The following is a 23087-nucleotide window of genomic DNA, read 5'->3' as shown; positions in this document are numbered from 1 at the left end:
ACTGCATCTCAGACAACCGGATTTTGACTAACAACTTGGGTGCTGCAGGAGCTGGAAGGGGGTGGGACTGGGTGGCTTACATCATCTTAGCCATCCCGGGGAGGGACAGAGGAAGTGTTCCACAGTGGAGACTGGGAACAGCAGGGGGGATTGTCTACAATAGGGGCAGGACATTGTCTGAATCACTCATGGAAGCATGGGAGATGCACCTCATTGCCCATTGTAAGCCAACCCCTTGAAATGTCTGCTCACTGAAGGAGGGTGGTAGGCCTTAAGAGAAAAACACTCCTTTCCCAGAATGCCTTGATCTCCTTACCAGCCCCAAACATGGTGGGAGAAAGTTCAAGGGAGGAGAAGCAACTTCAGTAGACCCAAGGAAAAAATGCCAGCTTTTAAGAATGATTTAACAGTATTAGAAAAGTCAGTATACATTGTAACAAAAAAACTATGCATTCTGGGAATCATCATTGTGATCATTGGTGTGGGTGTGTACACTGCAGAGACAATGATGGGGTAACACATTTTTTAACTACATCTCATCCTAAAGTGTCTGTCAGATGTCTGCTGTGCTACTCTTCTTCATGTTTTATTTTCAACTGCTTCTTTTAGTAATTTTCCCTGTTTTGTAGTGTGAAAGAAAAGCCTGTTTATCTTTGATCTTTCTTGCATTTGTTTTCCCTCAGCAGTGCCTAAGAGCATAATTCAGCAAACAGTAGTGTGTGAGCAAAGATTTATGCAGTTTAAGTACTATTTCAAGTATAGTTAGATTAAAAAATGAAAGAAAAAAAAAAGCATCAGTTCCCATGTGTTCCTCAGATATTTTGTAACCAACAGGTGGAACAAGATATGTATTTGCATTTGCTTAGTTGAAGGAAAGCATGTTATGAGGCTACAGCTTAGCTTAATTGAGCTGGCATGTATGAATTAATGATGGAGTTATTCAGCCAGATAAAACTGGAAAATACTGCCCACTAGTTAAATAACATAAAAAAATAACAATGACATTTTACTTTAGTTTGTGGGCTGAGATGCTTAGCAGGACCTTAAAAAGGCTATTCAAATGTATTTCATTTATTTTTGTTGAGTATATGAAGTTTATGTTTAGAATTATTTTTCTGTTATAAGGATGGAGCTGTAATTTCTGATATTATGAAATCTAATGCACAAAAAACTCCAGCTTTTCTCTCTCACATCGTCTATTAAGAGGCGATCTCTGCTTGACTTACAAAGCCATGTCTGACCCAGCCCTGTTAGAAATGTTACATCTAAAGAAATCCCAATCCCTCCGTACTACATGCTCCAGGGACTTCAACCTCATTACCACAATCAACAGAACATGCTGGAGGGGACAGGTTCATATCCCAGAGACTGCCATGATCTGGAATAGACTTCCCATACATGTCAAGCAGAGCTCCTCACTGGCCCTTTTCAAGAGAAATCTTGATAAGTGGATGGGAAATAGAAAGTTCACCCCAGGGATCACTCCAGTAGTTGTACTTGATAGAGGCACTGGGAACTAATGGCAGCATAATGCCAGGGCACTTCTATGGGCTAGGCTTATAAAAGCTCCAGGACCGTTGCTCTAGTATACACCTATGAACCTGTAATTGCAGTCTATTATACAGTTAAAAAACAAAAGTGGAAGTTTTCCGTTTTTGATGATCTCTGTAGAGCATAAAATGAGCAAAGTGTTGACAGAGGGAATGGTTAGAGGTAATGTGTACTGAAATTGTTTTTGTTGCACTGATATATTGAATGGTCCACTATACACATTTCAGCTATTGCCTGAAATTATTGAGCAAATTAAGTCAGATAAAAGCACAGGTGGGGTATAGTAAAATTGCAGTGCCTTTGAAGTTAGAACATTTAATGGTCATGTAATTATGGAATGACTGCGACATTTATATGGGTATGTACCACAGTCATTGCTTTCTGCTGCCATACTGGCTAGAACATTTAAAGGTCATTATAGTCATATTATGAATATGACAAGTGTAAAGGAATGTGCTACACAATCATTTCTGTTTTTTCACCATACTGCTGGCCTAACTTGCAATAAGTGTAATCAGATGCTATGTTTAACAGTCCTCCATAGCATCTCTTCCCATCATGAGTAGCACTTCCATTATGTGGTTCTTGTTAAAAGTGAATGTTAACTAAAATTCTGTCTTTTTTTTAAACAGGAAGTATGAAGACGCCTTGGAATACCATCGTCAGGCACTAGTGCTGATACCTCAGAATGCTTCAACTTACTCTGCTATAGGATATGTGCACAGTCTTATGGGCAATTTTGAGAGTGCTATTGACTATTTCCATACAGTAAGTATTTCCAAAGTTTCTATTGATAGCATTATTGTAAAGATTTGCACACTAAATTTAAAGCTTTATGTGCATAGTGTTACTAGGTAAATGTTAAGAAATCCATCTGGTTTGTTTACGTTGCTTCGCAAAATAGCCAGAAATGCACAGAAAGGATTAATGGAAAAAGTGATAATGAGCTGGGGAAAGATTAGTTAGTGAAGAGAGAGAGATCAGGTTGGGATTCTAAATATCTATCTTATGAGGGCAAAGGGCTGATTATTTCTCGTGGGTTCAATACTGAATCCTAAATTTTTGAAAGGCATACCTTTCTGACTTAGAGGAGGAGGGAGCTAAAGAACAAGGTACCTTTGTATTTTTGCTAGTTCTATGTTATGATCAGTGGTCCTTTGTGTGTCTCTAATCTGCACAGAGCTGTAAAAAGAATAGAGAGCTGGTAGTAAAGGTTTAATATCAACATGTGCAGATTTCTTTTTCAGGTATGGTAGTTTACGTGGGAAGTATCTAATAGCATGCATTATGAACTTGTGAGGTAAAGGTCTTGAAATTCTGGATAGCAATGAGATGTAGCTGCTGTTATTAATCTTCTCAGGCAGTGGACAGCTCAACAAAGTGATGGCAGTAGTGAGATACAGATGTGGCTCCTGAAATGTCCCTTCTGTTGTCTGTCTCGATAGTTGGGTTATCCATCTTCGTGGTGGATCCAAGCCAACAACTTTACACTCAGAAGCTCCTAAAGCATTCCAGCTTTTCCTTCCTCCCTCCCTCCCATGATGCAGTGCGCTTCTATTTGTTTTTCATATCTCATTTGCTGGTTTTAGCAATAGAAACAAACTCACAAAACTCGTCTTGATGACTACAAGGTAATTGACTTTTTCTGCTTTTATTATCTGTCACAGAAGTTCCATCCTCTTAGTAGTTTGCTTTTCTACTTGACTTGTTTTTGACCAGCTCTTACTGAAACAATATATTATAATTGCTTTTCTTTTGTTAGTCTTAGTCTCAGAGACCTACACAAGTCTATACAAACCTTGTCTGTGAGGAAATATTAGATAATTTTATTACTTTCCTCCTCAGTCTGGTCACCGGGTCTTTCTCTTCTGTTTCCTACCAAAATTGTTAACTTAGTATTTTATTAGAAGTTAACATTTTTGAATTATTAAAAATGGAGAAATCTGTTTAAAAAAATGTACAAACCTTGAGCATAAATTCTTGCTCCAGTGTAAGCATCTCAAGGGTGGATAGAGCAGGTCCAATAGCTCCTGTTTCCTTCCCTCCTTCCTTGGCATGTCTTCTTACTTCCACTGGCTTTGGAGCTAAAGCCAATCCCGGGGGGGCCTGCCTCTCCACATCTGTTCAATATTCACTCTTCTACTGCATTTTTCGTCTCTTTTTTTTTTTTTCCCCCAGCATGTTATTTGGTCTCCCTGTTGAAGTGGCACCACTCAGAATGCTGTGTGCCAACACACGGGAGGGAAAAAAATATTGAAAATGCCAAGTGCTGGCACATGGAAAAAAAAAAAAGATTGAAAATGGAGGAGAAGAGTGACTCTCAAGCATCACTCATCTCCTTTAAACTTTTTTTTTTGCAGAGGGGCAAGCCCCCCCCCCCACATCCCTCAAATTTATATATATTAGCTTTGAATTCATTTTGCCTCAGAGAAAAGGGAATATTCTGAGAAACAGCCATCTCAGACTTAGTACATGTAAGACTGATTTTTTTGTTATTAGCCATTCAGTCTCTAGGTTTCAAGACTCTCTCTAGCAGGTCCTGATATTTCAAATGGTTACCTGATATTTGTGCTGCAGCAGTATGGTCAGCAGTGCACACCCTTTATCAAATACTTTAAACTCGATCTCATATCAAGATCCAGAAATTCATTTCATTCTTCCATTCCCCAAAGTATCATGCCATGACGACACCCAGGAAAACAAATGGCTACTGATTCTGTCCCAACCATCCAGATGGACTTGGGGAATAATACAGGATACAAATGTTATGAGCTTATCATAAAGATAGATCTGTATTGTCTGTCTCCATCCATCTCTTCGATGTCCCACCCTCCATCTAAATTGTCACCTTCCTTCCCAGACTTTTTCCTGGCCATTTCCAGTACTTTTATATCTGATAATGGCAAACTTAATCTGAGAGACAAGGAGGAGCACACTGCATCTGGTAAGAGGAGCACACTGTATTGTGGGAGAGCGGAGAAGCTGAGGTGCTAAAGAAGCTTATCAATTCAAAATTGCTGACTTGGATCCACCATTAGGGAGGCTAACCCACCCATCATGATATACAGAGAGGACTAATAAGGACATATCATAATGGTAAGTACATAGCTTTAATTGTTAAAGTTGTAGAGAGATTTGGCTAGTTTATATGTGAAGTGCTTTGTGCATTTTTGGAGAAATTACAGGATACAAGTGATTACACTGTTGAAAATTATGCACTAAAGTAACAGGATGAAGAAGATGGAATGATGCAACTTTAGGGAAACACTGGGAAGTCTAGTAATGTCAGTTGAGAAGAGACAACTAAATATTGATGTACGAAAGATCATATATAACAGATTTAGTGGGATTCTTGAGAAAATATCAGAAGAAGGAAGAATGTGGTTAGTAGATTATTCTGAAGATTAAGGACAGAGAAAAATAAGCATTTTTTCATGAAGAATGATTGAGCTAAGGAATTTGGTGTGAAAGATGGTAGATGCAATACTGCAAATGAATTTAAGATCTTTATTGCAGCAAATCATGGTTTAGTGCTGGTGGAAAAGCTGTATATAGATGAAAACTGCACTTTTCAGTGGCTTGACTGACCTAGTGTCTGTTTTGTTGACTTATGATGATGATTTATGTCATGTTATGTTGTTGATCCTGCTTTCTTTATGTTTCGACTTGTGTACAATTACAGTGTATTGTGCCACCTGGATGGGCGTTGCTTATTGTTTTTTAATTTGCGATATGCTGTACCCATCTCTAAAATTGCATTCCACTACCTCTTGGCTCAGTTTATGACTCCACTACATACACTATGTGTGCAGCAGCACTTGTAGCACTGTTCATTAACTGTACAGTCCGTAATGTAGACTAGAATGCTATTTTAGACAAATATGTTTGATAACTTCTTTTTTGTGGTAAGAGAGATGCATACCTTCGTTACTGCTGAATGCAGTGTGACCACCAGTTGGCAAGTAATTTGTTGTAGTCCTTTAAGGCAGAATGTGCATTAATGAGTTGCAGTAGATTTCACCCCAGAAGACTTCTACTGGTAATTTAAAAGGTTTCATTCTCTCAGTGATAGTTATTTATTGGGTTTCAAAAATAGCTGTATTTTAATTGCTTTATTTTACAGGGCAACCTATTACAATATGCTTTTATTCATTTCTTCATGAATGGATAAGGCTGATTTTTTCTTTCCATTAAAGCACTGTAGCAAGTTGTACACACCTTGGAAAGTGACATTCTGTTCATGTATTTTGTATTTTATTTGCTGTAGGCTCTTGGACTAAGAAGAGATGATACATTTTCAGTTACTATGCTTGGACACTGTATTGAAATGTACATTGGAGATGCTGAGGCTTACATTGGTAAGTTGTTCTCCATGTTTCAGATATACATCAAAATCTTATTTTTTCTTCATAACTTTTCACTTCTATGTTTTAAAGCATAACACTTTACAAGACTGGCACAGCCAAATGTAATATATTAAGTATATTAAGCATATACAGTGCAGCAGTAAGGTGTATGAACAAACACAGTGTTAGATACCAACTCAAGCCATGGAGAAAATTACTGACACCTAGATTTTGTGGTGGTACATGAGCTCAAAATTTACCTCAGTGCAGTACAAAGTACGTATTTTGAATTCATCTGGAGCATATCAGTAGCACTGATATGTAAGAATAAGGTGCATTGCAGTAATCTGAGCTGTATATGTTGGCATATGCAGATAGGACAAAGTCAGACACCTTAAGGAGGCAGTATGTAAATTATAAAGTTAGTGTTTAGGGTACTCGAATAGAGTTTATACCTGGGGAACAGTGACTTTATAGTGAGTGACAGAGTTGTATAGAATGTGGAGGAAGTTAACAGAGATATTCATTGAGGTTTTATCAGTGTATTTCTTAAAAGACTTATGCCATGTGGAGTAAACATGATGCATGGCAAACCAGTCTCATGCAGGCAGCTAGGAGTGCTAAAAAAATCTCCCTTTTTTCTCTAAAACCATCTGCAAATTGCAGAAGTTATGACATACAAGTGTTTTCAGTAACAGTGAGATAAATGGTGCATCGCCAATTAAAGACAAGTTTATCTATTTAGAATAAGAGAGTGATGCTAGTGGCATCCCAGCAGAAAATGTAAAATTAATTTTTTTCAAGTACCAAGTGTATTCTATACCACCCGCAAACTATTTTACAGTAAAGCTACTGCTGATGACGGGTATACTCAGCTTTGTACTAAATAATTGATGCGTTTTTATACTAAATAATTGATGGAGAGAAAGTTTCCAGAAATGATGACTGGAAGCTTACTTGTGAATCTTTTGGGTAGTGTAGGGCAAAATATTTGTACAGTTATCATTTGGATGAAATTTTAAAATGTGTCCCCATCTGCCCAAGTTAATGGGTGTTCAGGTGAGTATAAAACAATCACACGCACTTGTCCAAATGAGTAGGGGAAGTGCCATGGTGCACTAGGACTACAACCTAGGGTCTCCCATAAAAGAGGTGATTGGTCTAGTGGGACTATCCTAGTCAAAAATATAAATAAATAAAAACTAAATTTAAAAAAAGGCATAAAACCAGGGTGCTGGCTCCCTTTATGAAATGAGGATTGTTTGAGTTTCATTTTACTTATAATGTTTGTCTGGAGTATCTGTTGGATTTTATGTACCAGTTAATTAGTGCATTAGTGTTTGCTCTGACTTTTGCCTGCAAAAAAATTGCTGAGCAAACAGTGTTTTGAAAAGGACAATTTCTTTGTGAAGGGAGCTAAAGTAAATATCAGAAAATATGACATTTTTGCAGCATTTATATTTATAGCTAAAGTTTCTGTCATTTAAATTCAAATTGATTTCTCAGTCTAATATTCAGACAAGTTTTTTTCTGTTGATCAGAACTAGTTAATGCGTATTCTATCACAACACGGTTACTCTGGTGAGCACAGCATATATGTGAAATTAGATGATATACATCCCAAAAATGTATGTGTCTTTTATTTTTATATTTATTTGGCCCATTTTTGTATTGCTTCATCTCAGTCAAGCAAGATTTGCTATGTTAGAAAGGATGTATTCTTTGCAGAATGTCTATATGTAAAACATGATGAAATAAGTTCCAGAGCAAATTTGTTGTTAAAGTTTTTAATGTCTGTGCGTTTTTGTCAGTTAATCATTTATTTGTTTATTTATTTGCTTACCTTTTGTTGACCGGGGTAGTCCCACTAGACTAGTGACATCTTTTCAAGGGAGACCTGAGGTGGTATTTATACTATTGGGGTAAATTTGTCCAGGGCATAAGCAAACTTCCCCTACTCTTGGTAGTCAGGGAAGGCTTTAGGTGTTACACTTCCTGACTTCCTGTTTCCTGTCCAGGCATGGAGGCAGGGAAAAAACATGGCTGATTCAGTTTTTGTTAAAATGAAGTGAACGTTGCTGAAAATGTAGTTAAATGGTAGAATCGCTACCAGAAGTTTTTTTTTTCTGATGCTGTGGGTGCAGAAAATACAGTGATATTGGAGGAAAAGGAGATTGTAACTGTAACAGAAATGGATTCAGAGGAAAACTTTCAGGGGAGATTGTTTGAAGGAGAGAGAGAGAGTTATCTCTGAAAAATGCATAATTGCAACTCTCCAATCGGGGGGGGGGGGGTGCGAGATGATTATTTGTAAGAAATTGTAAAACAAAGTGAGCCAGAAAGTGGATCAGCAATTTCATTGAGCTACATCATGGAAAAAATAGAAGAAGAAAAAGGAGAAAGAGAGACTGTACCAGACAAAGTTCAAGAGAAAAAAAAATATGCACAAACTGTGGGAGAAGGAGCAAAGAAGAAATAAAATAAACAAAAAAGAAATATACAGTACGTGTGAGCAGTACAAAAGAAGAAAGTTTGGACAGGTATGAGGTTTGGGACTCTGTCATAGCAACATGTCAAAGCAGAAGAGGTAAAAGCATTTATTTTAATTAATAAGAGACATTTTATTACTTGATATTTGAGACTGGGCAGGCCATGGAAACTTTTGGGGGTACATATGAACAAAAGAAAAGTATTTATCCGTGATCACAATATGTGGTACAACCTTTTTACAGACAGACAAAAAATGATACAGTTTAGAACTGAAGTTGAAGCAAAAGAACTGAAAGAACATTTGTTAACTATATGTAAAGAAGTAATAGACACTACAAAAATATATGATGAAAGGAGACAATGGACTGTGGGATGGGAATGTGGAGTAATACTGAAAATGGAAAATGATGTTATGCACGTACCTAGTATTATTAATGTTCATGGTAATAGGGGTTTTGTGAAATACAGGATTAAACCAAAGACTTGTTATTTTTGTGGGAAAAAATGATCATTTAATCAATTACTGTGATAAAAATATGTTATTTATGTGGTAAAACAGAGCATAATGCAAAAAGTGTGATTTAAAGTGTAAAAAATGTAGCAATACTGGTCATTCATAACTAGAATGTGTAATAAATGTGAATAAAAATGAAGTTATACAGGAGAAAGAGATAGAAGAATGTGTTATACAAGAAAATGTACAAAAAGATGTGACTGATAAAGAGCTTATACATAAAGTTAAAGTAACAAGGAAAAAGAAACAGGAGACAGCTGAGGAAGAAGCTGATTGGTGCACAGTAAGAAATAAAAATAATTCAGCAGGGAAAAGAGTTAAAGAAAGGAAAAGAAAATTCAAAACTATAATGCTTAGAGAAAACAAAGGAAAGGAATAAACATTTTATTACACTAACTGTTCTTAAAAGCTGAAAAATAGTAGCTTTAAATGTGAACAGTATGAAAAATCTTAAGAGGAGAATAGGTATATTACAATCCTGTGCTACAGTAGATGCACATATTATTGTTTTAGAAAATAGATTAACAGAGGAATAAAGAACACAAGCTGAGAAACTTTGGAATGGTGAGGTAGTTTGGAACGGAACATGGGAAAAGAAACGTGCTCTGGCATATGTATATTATGTCAATAAAGCATTAAAATATTACATGTAACCATAGTGGAACTAGGACGAATTACGGTAATAGACTTCAGATGCAAAAATATGTGCATAGAATTATAGGTTTATATGCATACGTAACAAAAAAAGAGAGAGAAAGGATGTTGAAAAATATTCTTGAATATGTTTGTGTTATTATGGACATTATGGTGGGTAATTTTAATTTAATTTAAGAGAAAACGAGCAATTGTGATGTTAAAATTGTTAAAGAAATTATGAGAAGTGGAAAGTTAAGGGTATGGGAGAATAACCACTCAACCTACAAAAGGAATGAAATTAGAACAGAATTTGATTATTTTTAATATCTAATAGTATAAAAGTTATGAATAAGGAATTAAGTATGCTGGATTTTCAGATCATGTGGCTATATGGGTTAAAGTGCAGGAAATTAATATATCAGAATAGAAAAAGAAATAAAGAGAATTAAGGAAAGGGAATTAGATTTACAAAAGAAAATAACTTCTGGAATTATGGAAAAATCATATGAATATGAGAGAGTTTTATGAGAATTGGACTCTGGTGACTTAATTTTAAAGAGAAATATAAAAAAGTGTTTTTAGAACGTATAAGGAAGAAAATAAAGAGAAGAAAAATATAGATATAAGATATTAAGTTAGTAAACTTTTAGAGACTTATTAGAGAATAAAAAAATCCTTTTATGAAAAAGAAAGAGAAATATATAAAATGAACGAAGTTAAAATTAGCAACGTGTTATATAAACAAAATATTTTTACAAGGAAAGAAAGAAGAGGTAGCACCATATTTGACTAAAATTGTAAAAGAAGGAAAAATAATAAGAATTAAAAATAAGGAAGGTAAGCAAATAAGACAGCAAGAAGGAATATACAAAATAATTGAAAAATATGTATTGGCATTATTTGTTAAAAGAGAAGAAAACCTAGAACTAATTTATAAAGGTGAGACATTAAATAATGAAGATAATGAGTATTTAGAGCAAAAATATATATGAAAGAATTGAATGAAATTCTAAAAGATTGTAACATGAATTCTGCAACAAGATTGTATGGATTCAGCGACAGGATTGGATGGAATTGAATATAGTATGTATAAAAAAATGAAAGAGTGGCAAAAAATTATTTGTATGGAAGTTATGAGTGAATGGTTAGAAACTGCAATTAAAGAGAAATAGATATGTATAGGAGTTATAAAATTTATATTTAAAAAAAGAAATAAAGAGGAGATAAAAAATGGAGACCTACAGCATTGAATAATAAGGATATACATTTTTTTATGAGAATAATAACAAAAAGGTTGTTAAAATGGGTATAATATATGACCAAAATGTATTCAGAAGAAAAGGAAGTCAAGAGTTATTATGGATAATAAGGGAAACCGTTGATATAATAAAAATGTACAAGCGAAGGTTATGATAAGGGATATAAGTAAAGCCTATGATAATATTCAGTATAAATCATTATGGGGAATTTTGCAGGCAAATAAACTAAACAAACAAACTTACAAGTAATAAAATCTGTTTATGAAAGGGAACTGTGTGAAACTAAATGTAAACAGCTGGATTGGTGAAGAAATAAAAATAAAATATCATGTAGCAGTGGATACAAAATGATGAAGGAAGTACAGTTGCCAGTAATGTACAATTATGCGGATATTGTATTAATTGTTAAAAATAAAGTATGGATGGAAGAAATAACTGAAAATTTAGGTATAAAGTTAAAAAATTGGTTTAAGTATAAATGAAGAGAAAAGTAAAGGAATTTGTTTTGAAGGCATAATAGGAGGTGCTGAGTTCAATGAAAAATATATAGCTATATTGAGAATAATATTTGGAAGGAATGAATACAGACAACAACAATGGGATAATGTACTAAAAGATGTAAAGTATATGACTATTTTTGGAAATCATACAGATTTTCATATAGAAAACAGCACAGTTGTTGAACACCATTGTAATAGGAAAAATTGCTTATGTTGCTAACATTTGTATGATTCCTATTAAGTATGAAAAGGAACTAATGATAATTATATTTTCTTTTATATGAGGCTGTAGACTGAATCCATTCAAGAGAGGGATTCTGTATATGAAAGAAGAGCAAGGAGGCTTGAGTTTAATAAACCCAATAGTGCATGCAGCATCTTTAATTTTATATAATGTATTAAAAGGCATTATGAAGGAAAATAAAAACTTGATAGAAATGATACTATATTATAAATATAAAATGTGGGAAGGAATGAAAGTAAAAAAAGAAGTAAAAGCATTGTGAATGAAGAAATGAGAGAATACCAAAACAAAATTGTATTATGAAAAATAAAAAAGAATATATGTGAGAAAAATAGAAAGGAATAGTAATTAAGTATTATGAAAGCATTTTATTACATTGATCCATGGAAAGATTTAGAAATAGGTAAGAAAAAAGCTATAATGATGAGATGTAATAACTAAAAAAAAGATTAAAGAATGTAATTTTTAATGGAGATTGTCTGTTAGAAAATTGCCAGTTAAGGCACCATACAATAAAAAGAAAGATATAATATGTAATAAATGTGGAGAGTTTGAGACTGCTGAACATGTGTTTTTGAAATGTGAAAGAGTTACTAATTTGTGGAAAGAAATATGTAAATGTCATAGGGTGAAAAGTTTGTTAAAATTTGAGCAAATAAATATGGATTTAATAGAATTTGGTTATTATGGTGCCCAAAGTGAAGAAAATGGACAGAGTAATATTTTATGTTTCATGGACTATATGTAATGAGAGACTAAATGAAATGAAATACAATGGAAAATGGACTTTTACAAAGATTTTGGAGAAAATAATGTTTTGGTTGTGGGTAAAAGAGTTGGGTGCTTAAATTGAAGTTTATAATGTATGGAGATTTGTAAATAGATGTAAATAATGTAATATGTAATGTATATATTAATAAAAAAAAACCTACTCATCATTGTTGCGAGTGTGACCCATTTTGCAGCAGCACTTCCTGTTTCTGTTCCAGGCACAGAGGTGGCCCAGAGAAACAGGGAGGCAGTTGGAGAAAGAAGGAGATGATAGATTGGTGAGAGAAGTAGATGAGAGAGCAAATATCAAGACCAGAAAATGTGTGCAGGATTCTGAGGAGATGTTTCAAAGAAATCTGTTTGATGGAAATGAGTCAGCAAATTGCTGTATAATTACAACCCTCCAATCCAGGAGGGTTGCAGGATGATTTAATTAATGAAATGATGATGCAGAGTGAGCCAGAAATTGAAGGAGATGTTTCATGGGGGGGACATTATGGAGAAAATACAAAAGGAGGATGCGGAGACAATCCTAAAGAATAGTAGTGAGATGGAAAAGAAAACATATGCAGTGAAAGTAAAAGACAAAAGTGGAGTAGCAGAAAGAAGACCGAAGAAAATGAAAAACAGAATTACATGGTTAAGGGTTCAAAGTAAAGAAGACAAAAATGAACAGGTATGAAGCATGGGACAATTTAGTAGCTTTGGGTTAAAAGCACATGAAGTAAGAACATTTATTCTTAATTGCAAAAAGACATTTTGTGACATATTTGAAACAGTTTTTTCAGTGCAAATTTTATATGAAAATAAAGAAGCACTGTAACCCATGAAATCCTTGTGATAAAAGCATTTAACAGGGAAACAAAAAAGAAAATTCATGTACAATTTCAAACAGCGGTAGAAAGAGAAACTTTGATAGGACATATGAAAACTTTATGTAAAGTACTGGACATTGCAAAAGTTTATAACAAAAGCAATTTATGCACTGGTGTCTAGATTTGTAATATTGTGTTAAGAATAGAAAGAGAAAAAATATACATATACCAAGCATGATAAATGGGGAGGAGAATAGGGATATCCTAAAATACTGAGGAAAACACAAAACTTTTTTTTTTATTTTCTTTGTGGAAAAGATAGACATTAGATACGTAAATGTGACAAAAGAAAATGTTATGTTTGTGTGGAAATGGGACATGATACAAAAATGTGAATTTAAATGTTACAAATGTAACACAATGGGACATTTATGGAAGGATTGCAAAAATGAAAATAAGAGTATTGAAAAAAGAAAGAAAATAAACAAAGAGAAGAAATTTTAGAAGTAGTAGAATTAAAAGCATTAGATAAGAAAAAACAACAGAGGCTGTAGAAGAAGGTGATGAAAAAGACCTAAATTGGGACGTAGTAAAACAAAAAAAAATATTTCGGTAAAAGACAGAAAAAGAAAATTTAAAGGGATAAGTCCAAAAGAAAAAAGAAAGGAAATGGAAGGAAAATAATATGTGCAACTGATGATTGGGGTGTGGTATAATGACTAAGGTGTTTGACTCACAGACACAAGGGATAGTGTTTGATTCTCACCTGTGGGTGGAAAATTGGCTAGGTTTTGAATAGCCTGTTAAGAAAGCTAGCCTAGTAATTAGCCATGAACTTATGAAACCATAAATCTAATGAAAAGGGAAAATTAAAATTGTAGTGCTTTCTGTAAATGTGAGTACTGTTAATAATATAGTAAGAAGAATAGGGATTTGGGGTTGGTGTAATGCATGATGTAGATGTAATTATAGTAGAAGACACAAGATTTTTAACAAATGAATGATTATAGAGAAGACTATGGGAAGGAAAGATGATCTGGAATTTGAGAAATGGGCGATGTTCTGCAATAGCTATATTTTGTGGAAATACATTAAAGTTATTAGATGTAACTTTAGCAAAAATGGGAAGATTAACCATTGTAGATTTAAAATAAAACAAGTGTATAGAATTATAACATTATGTACTTACACTAATTCTAAAGAAAGGGAAAGGATATTTTATTAGATTTAGACTAATGTAGTGATAAATATGATTATCATAATAACAGGAAACTTCAGTTGTGATTTTAACAGAAAATGTAAAAAAATGAAATGATATAAGAAAAATATTAGATGTTATAAGATGTGTTAAGTTAAAACTTTGGGACAAAAAAATTCATGGACTTACAAAAGGTTAATGTTAAACAGTAAAAAAGGGAAACCTTTTTTCAACATGACCACAGAAGAAAAGAAAGCTCCGCATGAACTCAGTAACTTGAAATAGGTGAGATTCATGAAAGCAGACAAGGGAGGTAGCTTGGTAGTCATGAATGTACAAACATTCACTGCTATTGAAAAAAAATGTTAGACAGTAGTGAAGAATACTTAGCAGTGACTGTACAAGTGCATGGTAGCTTTAGGTATACACAGCATTGTTTGCACGAGTGCCTCATGACTGGATTAATAGATTTTGAACTATACAGTTTTAAGTTGATTGAATAACCTAAAATAGGTATTCTTTTAGGGATACCAAAAATTCATAAAGATGCAAAAAAAAAAAACATTTAGACCTATAGTGTCTGCAACACACAGTAGTACAGAGGGAATCTCAATGTTTCTAGATTAAATATTACATCCTATAGTTCAGGCTTCACCATTTTACATTAGAGTTTTCTGGGATTTTTTGAACAGCATTAAGTCCTTTCAGGATGCATATAGATATGAAGAAGGAAATTGTTATATGTCAACCTTAGATGTAGTGTCTCTCTCTACCTCAGTACCCCAACAAGAAGGTATTGACTGTATAAGATTATATCTAAACAAGTGTACAGATATAGATACTTCTCTAGAAAATAATTTATTTCTGTTTAATCATAGATACTGTAGCAGATAAGGGGAGTAGCTATGGGGTCCTCAGTAGTTCCAGCCTTTGCCAGCTTAGTCGTAGGCTGGTGTGAAAGAGAAATTTTAGATTTTGCTAAAAACATAGATGTTCTTCGTGTTTCACTGTTGCAGTCATCACACTTGGGTTATCCTGCCAGGGGTAGCCCTCAGTCACCCAAATACCAGAGGCTTAGTATTTCTACATTGGTTGCTGTCACTCCAGGACTGATATCAGGTCATCAGTGGTATAAATTCAGGCAGCCTGCGCCATTACATCAGTCTTTCTTGCCGAGGAGCCCGAAGCAAAAGCAGTTCGCACGACTGCCGGTCAGCCACTACCTGAGTTTTTGTTTCCGAATTGAACTTGAAGTCTTCTCAAGCTAAGTACCCCATTGGGGATCCTTTTTTCTTGCCCTAACCGATGTCAGGAAAAAGTTAACAATTGTCTCACCTGTGGAAAGCAAATACCACACCAAGACTTCCATTCTTACTGCATCACCTGTTTAGGCCCAGACCACGACGTCCCTCGATGTCACTTTTGTGCTTTGTTCAATGCCAGAACTATACGTCGTCAGACCCTTATTGTAGCTAGATATTTTCACTCTCAGTCCTCAATCTCCAGTATGGCTTTGGTAAGCCATCCGACTACCGATCTTCTGAAAAAACCTAAGGATAAAGACAGAGACAGACCGCACAGGTCCAAAACTGCCGACGATCTTTCCGCTAAGCTAGTTATCAGTTCTCTAGTCCTCAGTGAGGTGCTTTCACAGCCCATGATGCCCGCTTCTGTGGATTTGCAGGCCGCTACTGAGACCCTTTCGGAGTCCGGTATACCGTGAGACTCTTCTTCAACTAAACATTCTGTGGATGTCTCTACCTTGGATGGGTCCGGAGACGCTGAGCAGGCACTGGCTTCCAAGGAAGTTCTTCGCACTACCGACACTCAACACAAACCAACAACTTCTTTCGTGTCTTCAGTTCTTTCTAAAACTACTGAAGTTCTAAGGCCCAGGGTACGAACTACGCCCAAAAAGCCAACAACCCAAGCTCAGGCACCTGCTTCCATGCCTCAATCTCAAATGCTTAAAATGGTGGAAGACCTTATTATGCTTATTAGGGGAAGCCAGGCTACCCCTTCCAAAAGAAAGAGACTTGTCCCCAGTGGTTTTATCTGAACAGGAGTCTGATGACTCTGATGCTTTTGAATATGAAGACATGCAACCCCTCTCTGCTTATGAGGATTCTGATGCAGAGGAAATCCATTCCTTCTGCCTCTCCACCCAAGGATTTTTTATTTGGTAAAACCCTACATACCTTAATGGAGCATTTCCAGTGGGAATGTCAGGACTATCCTCAAAGAAGAGACTCGGGGACTTCTTAGATTTACCACAGCACAGACCTTTAGCAATTCCTCCTGTCCTGGATGTTGTGGATGATGTTTTTATGGAATCCAGTTTGACTCCTGACACCCTTCCTCCTGCTCCTAGGAAACCTGACAGGTACTACAGAGACCCTGACTCTCACAAATTCCTTTTCAGAAATTCTACTACTGACCCAGAGGTCATCTCCCAAGTACCTAAAGGAATTAAAGCAACCTCAGCTAAGAATCTTACCCCCTCACACAAGGATTCCCAAGCATTAGAGAGATGGGGTAAAAAAGTATACACCTCTGCAACTCTTGCTATTAGAGCACTACATTGTCAGTTTCACATGCTGAAATAGCAGCATACCATGGAACTACTCAAACAAAAAATATCTTCCTTTCTTGCTTGTGCAGAAAATAAAGAATTACAAGCGCTCATGTATTCTGCAAGCCAAGTTAATAAGCACACCTTGCAATGTGGATTTGATGCCCTAGAAGCACCTTGCAGGGTAGCAATCACTGGTTCTGTCCTTAGAAGGCATGCGTGGCTTAAGGAGCAGACCTTGCCAGACCATGTCAAATCAAAATTATTGGACGCTCCATTGAACAAAGACAATTTGTTTGGCACCAAGGCAGAAGAGGTTCGGGTTAGTCCCACTAGACGAGTGACATCTTTTCAAGGGAGACCTGAGGTGGTATTTATGCTATTGGGGTAAATTTGTCCAGGACATAAGCAAACTTCCCCTACTCTTGGTAGTCGGGGAAGGCTTTAGGTGTTACACTTCCTGACTTCCTGTTTCCTGTCCAGGCGTGGAGGCAGGGTAAAAACATGGCTGATTCAGCTTTTGTTAAAATGAAGTGAATGTTGCTGAAAATGTAGTTAAATGGTAGATTCACTACCAGAAGTTTTTTTTTTCTGATGCTGTGGGTGCAGAAAATACAGTGATATTGGAGGAAAGGGAGATTGTAACTGTAACAGAAATGGATTCATAGGAAAACTTTCAGGGGAGATTGTTTGAAGGAGAGAGAGTTATCTCTGAAAAATGCATAATTACAACTCTCCAATCGGGGGGGGGGGGTGTGAGATGATTATTTGTAAGAAATGGTAAAACAAAGTGAGCCAGAAAGTGAATCAGCAATTTCATGGAGTGACATCATGGAAAAAATAGAAGAAGAAAAAGGAGAAAGAGAGACTGTACCAGACAAAGTTCAAGAGACAAAAAAATATGCACAAACTGTGGGAGAAGGAGCAAAGAAGACATAAAATAAACAAAAAAGAAATATACAGTACATGTGAGCAGTAAAAAAGAAGAATGTTTGGACAGGTATGAGGTTTGGGACTCTGTCATCGCACCATGTTAAAGCAAAAGAGGTAAAAGCATTTATTTTAATTAATAAGAGACATTTTATTACTTGATATTTGAGACTGGGCAGGCCATGGAAACTTTTGGGGGTACATATGAACAAAAGAAAAATATCCGTGATCACAATATGTGGTACAACCTTTTTACAGACAGACAAAAAAATTATACAATTTAGAACTGAAGTTGAAGCAAAAGAACTGAAAGAACATTTGTTAACTATACGTAAAGAAGTAAGAGACACTACAAAAATATATGATGAAAGGACACAACGGACTGTGGGATGGGAATGTGGAGTAATACTGAAAATGGAAAATGATGTTATGCATGTACCTAGTATTATTAATGTTCATGGTAATAGGGGGTTGTAAAATATAGGGTTAAACCAAAGACTTGTTATTTTTCTGGGAAAAAAATGATCATTTAATCAATTACTGTGATACAAATATGTTATTTATGTAGTAAAACAGGGCATCATGCAAAAAGTGTGATTTAAAGTGTAAAAAATGTGGCAATACTGGTCATTCATAACTAGAATGTGTAATAAATGTGAATAAAAATGAAGTTATACAGGAGAGATAGACAGAAGAATGTGATATACAAGAAAAGGTACAAAAAGATGTGACTGATAAAGAGCTTATACATAAAGTTAAAATAACAAGGAAAAAGAAACAGGAGACAACTGAGGAAGAAGCTGATTGATGCACAGTAAGAAATAAAAATAATTCAGCAGGGAAAAGAGTTAAAGAAAGGAAAAGAAAATTCAAAACTATAATGCTTAGAGAAAATAAAGGAAAGGAATAAACATTTTATTATACTAACTGTTCTTAAAAGCTGAAAAATAGTAGCTTTAAATGTGAACAGTATGAAAAATATTAAGAAGAGAATAGGTATATTACAGTGGTGTGCTACAGTAGACGCACATATTGTTTTAGAAAATAGATTAACAGAGGAAGAAAGAACACAAGCTGAAAAACTTTGGAATGGTGAGGTAGTTTGGAACATGGGAAAAGAAATGTGCTCTGGCATATGTGTATTATGTCAATAAAGCATTAAAATATTAGATGCAACCGTAGTGGAACTAGGAAGAATTACGGTAATAGACTTCAGATGCAAATAATATGTGCATAGAATTATAGCTTTATATGCATACATAACAAAAAAAAAGAGAGAAAGGATGTTGAAAAATATTCTTGAATATGTTTGTGTTATTATGGACATTATGTTGGTGGGTAATTTTAATTGTAATTTAAGAGAAAACAAGAGCAATTGTGATGTTAAAATTGTTAAAGAAATTATGAGAAGTGGAAAGTTAAGGGTATGGGAGAATAACCACTCAACCTACAAAAGGAATGAAATTAGAACATAATTTGATTATTTTTAATATCTAATAGTATAAAAGTTATGAATAAGGAATTAAGTATGCTGGATTTTCAGATCATGTGGCTATATGGGTTAAAGTGCAGGAATGAATATATCAGAATAGAAAAAGAAATAGAGAATTAAGGAAAGGGAATTGGATTTACAAAAGAAAAGAACTTCTGGAATTATGGAAAAATCATATGAATATGAGAGAGTTTTATGAGAATTGGACCCTGGTGACTTAATTTTAAATAGAAATATAAAAAAGTGTTTTTAGAATGTATAAGGAAGAAAATAAGAGAAGAAAAAGATAAATATAAGCTATTAAGTCAGTAAACTTTTAGAGACTTAGAGAATAAAAAAAATTCCTTTTATGAAAGAGAGAAATATATAAAATGAATCAAGTTAAAATTAGCAATGTGTTATATAATCAAAATATTTTTTACAAGGAAAGAAAGAAGAGGTAGCACCATATTTGACTAAAATTGTAAAAGAAGGAAAATAATAAGAATTAAAAATAAGGAAGGTAAGCAAATAAGACAGCAAGAAGGAATATACAGAATAATTGAAGAATATGTATTGGCATTATTTGTTAAAAGAGAAGAAAACCTAAAACAAATTTATAAAGGTGAGACATTAGATAATGCAGATAATGAGTATTTAGAACAAAAATATCTATGAAAGAATTGAATGAAATTCTAAAAGATTGTAACATGAATTCTGCAACAAGATTGTATGGATTCTGCAACAGGATTGGATGGAATTGAATATGGTATGTATAAAAAATGAAAGAGTGGCAAAAAATTATTTGTATAGAAGTAATGAATGAATGGTTAGAAACTGGAATTAAAGAGAAATAGATATGTATAGGAGTTATAAAATTTATATTTAAAAAAGGAAATAAAGAGATAAAAAAACTGGAGACCTATAGCATTGAATAATAAGGATTATACATTTTTTATGAGAATAATAACAAAAAGGTTTTAAAAATTGATATAATATATGACCAAAATGTATTCGGAAGAAAAGGAAGTCAAGAGTTATTATGGATAATAAGGGAAACCGTTGATATAATAAAAATGTACAAGCGAAGGTTATGATAGGGGATATAAGTAAAGCCTATGATAATATTCAGTATAAATCATTATGGGGAATTTTGCAGGCATATAAAGTAAGTAAACAAACTTACAAGTAATAAAATCTGTTTATGAAAGGGAACTATGTGAAACTAAATGTAAACGGCGGGATTGGGGAAGAAATAAAAATAAAATATCATGTAGCAGTGGATACAAAATGATGAAGGAAGTACAGTTGCCAGTAATATACAATTATGCGGATATTGTATTTTTTGTGTCTTTCGGCTTTTCCTGGGTAGGGGTTGCCACAGCGGAACTCCGGTCCGCTAATGATCGGTAGTTGATTTTTACGTGTCGAATTACCAGCCCTGATACATAACCTTCAACAAAGGCACGCCCATTCACGCACATCTCCACGCAGAAGACGCTCTAGCTGAGAATCAAACCGGACAGCGTCTTACTGTGAGGCGACAATGCTACCGCAGCACCTCCACCGCAGGTACCTATGCGGATATTGTATTAATTGTTAAAAATAAAGTATGGATGGAAGAAATAACTGAAAATTTAAGTATAAATTTAAAAAATTGGTTTAAGTATAAATGAAGAGAAAAGTAAAGGAATTTGTTTTGAAGGCATAATAGGAGGTGCTGAGTTCAATGAAAAATATATAGATATATTGAGAATAATATTTGGAAGGAATGAATACAGACAGAAATGGGATAATGTACTAAAAGAAGTAAAGTATATGACTATTTTTTGGAAATCGTACAGATTTTTATATAGAAAAAAGCACAGTTGTTGAACATCATTGCAATAGGAAAAATTGCTTATGTTGCTAACATCTGTATGATTCCTATTAAATATGAAAAAGAACTAATGATAATTATATTTTCTTTTATATGAGGCTGTAGACTGAATCCATTCAAGAGAGGGATTCTGTATATGAAAGAAGAGCAAGGAGGCTTGAGTTTAACAAACCCAATAGTGCATGCAGAATCTTTAATTTTATATAATGTATTAAAAGGCATTATGAAGGAAAATAAAAAAACTTGATAGAAATGATACTATATTATAAATATAAAGAAATGAGGGAAGGAATGAAAGTAAAAAAAGAAGTAAAAGCATTGTGAATGAAGAAATGGAAGTGTACCAAAACAAAATTGTGTTATGAAAAATAAAAAAGAATATATGTGAGAAAAATAGAAAGGAATGGTACTTAAGTGTTATGAAAGCATTTTATTGCATTGATCCATGGAAAGATGTAGAAATAGTTAAGAAAAAAGCTATAATGATGAGATATAATAACTAAAAAAAAGATTAAAGAATGTAATTTTTTTATGGAGATTGTCTGTTAGAATATTGCCGGTTAAGGCACCATACAGTAAAAAGCAAGATAGAATATGTAATAAATGTGGAGAGTTTGAGACTGCTGAACGTGTGTTTTTGAAATGTGAAAGGGTTACTAATTTGTGGAAAGAAATATGTAAATGTCATAGGGTGAAAAGTTTGTTAAAATATGAGCAAATAAATATGGATTTAATAGAATTAGGTTATTATGGTGCCCAAAGTGAAGAAAATGGACAGAGTAATATTTTATGTTTCATGGACTATATGTAATGAGAGACTAAATGAAATTAAATACAATGGAAAATGGACTTTTACAAAGATTTTGGAGAAAATAATGTTTTGGTTGTGGGTAAAAGAGTTGGGGGTGCTTAAATTGAAGTTTATAATGCATGGAGATTTGTAAATAGATGTAAATAATGTAATATGTAAATATGTAATGTATATATTAATAAAAAAAAAACTACTCATCATTGTTGCGAGTGTGACCCATTTTGCAGCAGCACTTCCTGTTTCTGTTCCGGGCACAGAGGTGGCCCAGAGAAACAGGGAGGCAGTTGGAGAGAGAAGGAGATGATGGAGTGGTGAAAGAAGTGGATGAGAGAGCAAATATCAAGACCGGAGAATGTGTGCAGGATTCTGAACAGATCTTTCAAAGAAATCTGTTTGATGGAGATGAGTCAGCAAATGGGCTGTATAATTACAACCCTCCAATCCAGGAGGGTTGCGGGATGATTTAATTAAAGAAATGATGATGCAGAGTGAGCCAGAAATTGAAGGAGATTTTTCATGGGGGGGACATTATGGAGAAAATACAAAAGGAGGATGCGGAGACGATCCTAAAGAATAGTAGTGAGATGGAAAAGAAAACATATGCAGTGAAAGTAAAAGACAAAAGTGGAGTAGCAGAAAAGAAGGCCGAAGAAAATGAAAAACAGAATTACATGGTAAGGGTTCAAAGTAAAGACAAAAATGGACAGGTATGAAGCATGGGACAATTTAGTAGCTTTGGGTTAAAAGCACATGAAGTAAGAACATTTATTCTTAATAGCAAAGAGACATTTTGTGACATTATATTTGAAACTGTTTTTTCAGTGCAAATTTTATATGAAAAGAAAGAAACACTGTAACCCATGGAATCCTTGTGATTAAAGCATTTAACAGGGAAACAAAAAAGAAAATTCATGTATAATTTCAAACAGCGGTAGAAAGAAAAACTTTGATAGGACATATGAAAACTTTATGTAAAGTACTGGACATTGCAAAAGTTTATAACAAAAGCAGTTTATGCACTGGTGTCTAGATTTGTAATATTGTGTTAAGAATAGAAAGAGAAAAAATATACATATACCAAGCATGATAAATGGGGAGGA

General features: G+C 34.3%; 1 protein-coding gene across 1 annotated transcript in view; it reads left to right on the top strand.

Annotated features, from left to right (window-relative positions):
* CDC16 (cell division cycle 16) overlaps positions 1 to 23087 on the top strand; it is a 786728-nt gene that overhangs the window by 686739 nt on the left and 76902 nt on the right. The window contains exons 16-17 of the mRNA XM_044071112.1: positions 2184 to 2319; positions 5819 to 5909. Of these exons, the coding sequence (XP_043927047.1) occupies positions 2184 to 2319; positions 5819 to 5909 (227 nt within the window). The remainder of the gene's footprint in view (positions 1 to 2183; positions 2320 to 5818; positions 5910 to 23087) is intronic.

This window comes from Protopterus annectens, chromosome 5.part0, assembly GCF_019279795.1.
Source record: "Protopterus annectens isolate FY-2018-M chromosome 5.part0, PAN1.0, whole genome shotgun sequence".
Lineage (NCBI taxonomy): Eukaryota > Metazoa > Chordata > Ceratodontiformes > Protopteridae > Protopterus > Protopterus annectens.
This window is presented reverse-complemented; position numbering and strand designations above follow the sequence as displayed.